Source organism: Aplysia californica, unplaced genomic scaffold (genome assembly GCF_000002075.1).
Source record: "Aplysia californica isolate F4 #8 unplaced genomic scaffold, AplCal3.0 scaffold00461, whole genome shotgun sequence".
NCBI lineage: Eukaryota > Metazoa > Mollusca > Gastropoda > Aplysiida > Aplysiidae > Aplysia > Aplysia californica.
In genome coordinates this window covers 55,490-56,849 of record NW_004797731.1, presented here as the reverse complement: position 1 = coordinate 56,849, position 1,360 = coordinate 55,490, and the positions used below count along the sequence as shown (strand labels likewise).

Genomic DNA, 1,360 nt, shown 5'->3' with positions numbered 1-1,360 from the left:
GGAGGAGGTGGTGGGAGGCTAATGAGAATGGGACTTCAGAGGGAAATTCTGTACTGAAAACTCCCGTTGTCATAAAAAATGCAGGTCATCCAAATTTTACTTTTAAGTACTGAACAGTGGCCAGTCAGTTGTGAGTTCAGAATTTTTTAAAAAAGTCAAGCAAATGTTGATGACACTGGGTTTAGAAAGGTGGTCACTGGGTGTGACCTTGAGCAAGACACGATAACCCCAATTCAATTTTTTTTTAAAAAAAAAAACATCAGGACGCTGCACAGTGACAAACAGCAATGGCATGTTTGCTGAAGCGTGCTGACAAAATGAGTTACTTCTCGCAATCCACAAACGGAAATTTGGCCAAACGTCGACACTATAGGGTCAGATTAGTAGATTTTCTATTGATGCCACATTCTTTTTGTATAACGATCCTTTTATTATTCCATACTTATAAATTGTTGAAACTTCGCCCAATAGCGTGATGTATCTATTTCCATAAGGCTTGAATCCAAGAAGTAACTCATTTTGTCTGCACGCTTCACATAATATTGTTTATTCATTGTTATTCTTCTGATGCATGTTTCATTCCGTATTTATCATGTATGTACCAATTCCATGTTCACCTTATTTTCCTTTGTAAAGTGTGACAGCTTCCCGAACGAAGACACACGCCGACAGCGATGAGGGGACATCCAGTGGTTAATGAGGTCTATGTCATGGCATGACTTGGACATGAGAGAGAAGGTGCTTGCTGCCTCATTACTCCAGTTACCCCTCACAAACGCATGCGAGAAACGCCAGTACCCAATCTGGGAGAAAAAGGGATCCATCAACACTTTTGGGAATTTCGCTTTTAGTAAAACAATTGAATCAGTTCACTCACTTGAACAAACAAAACTTATAAGTAAAAGATTTAAAAATTGAACACTTTTAGATTTTCGATATGTTTATAAAGTATTTACTCGGAGATGAAGAAAATATCAGAGTAAAGTTGTGTGTTTGAATTCCGTCAGAGGCTCGACATTACATCCTTGGGAAAGGCACTCTTCAAGAATTTTCATTGTTTTACCCATGTGGAAATGGGTACACGGCTATTGACAGTGAACAATCTTGCAATATAGTCTCTAGGAGTTTTAGTGTGTGTAACCCACTGCTTCCACTGTATATTCTAGGGAACCCGAGAATATGTTTTTGTCATACCTGAGGTCTTCCGGGGTATTAATAATTGAAAAGTGCATAGAGTATCCAGCAGGGCGTGGATATGTGCTAATAATTATTGTAATCATTACTCGAAAACTGCTCTTTACTCTAAGATATCGAATTTAAAAGAAAAAAAGGGGGGGGGTAGGAATAAACAGGGGGTGGG

The 1,360-nt window shown here is 38.8% G+C and overlaps 1 protein-coding gene across 1 annotated transcript in view; it reads right to left on the bottom strand.

Moving 5' to 3' along the window:
• Window positions 1-1,360, bottom strand: part of LOC106012685 — a 12,851-nt gene that overhangs the window by 7,478 nt on the left and 4,013 nt on the right. Inside the window, exon 5 of the mRNA XM_035971560.1 lies at window positions 618-803. Within this exon, the coding sequence (XP_035827453.1) occupies window positions 618-803 (186 nt within the window). The remainder of the gene's footprint in view (window positions 1-617; window positions 804-1,360) is intronic.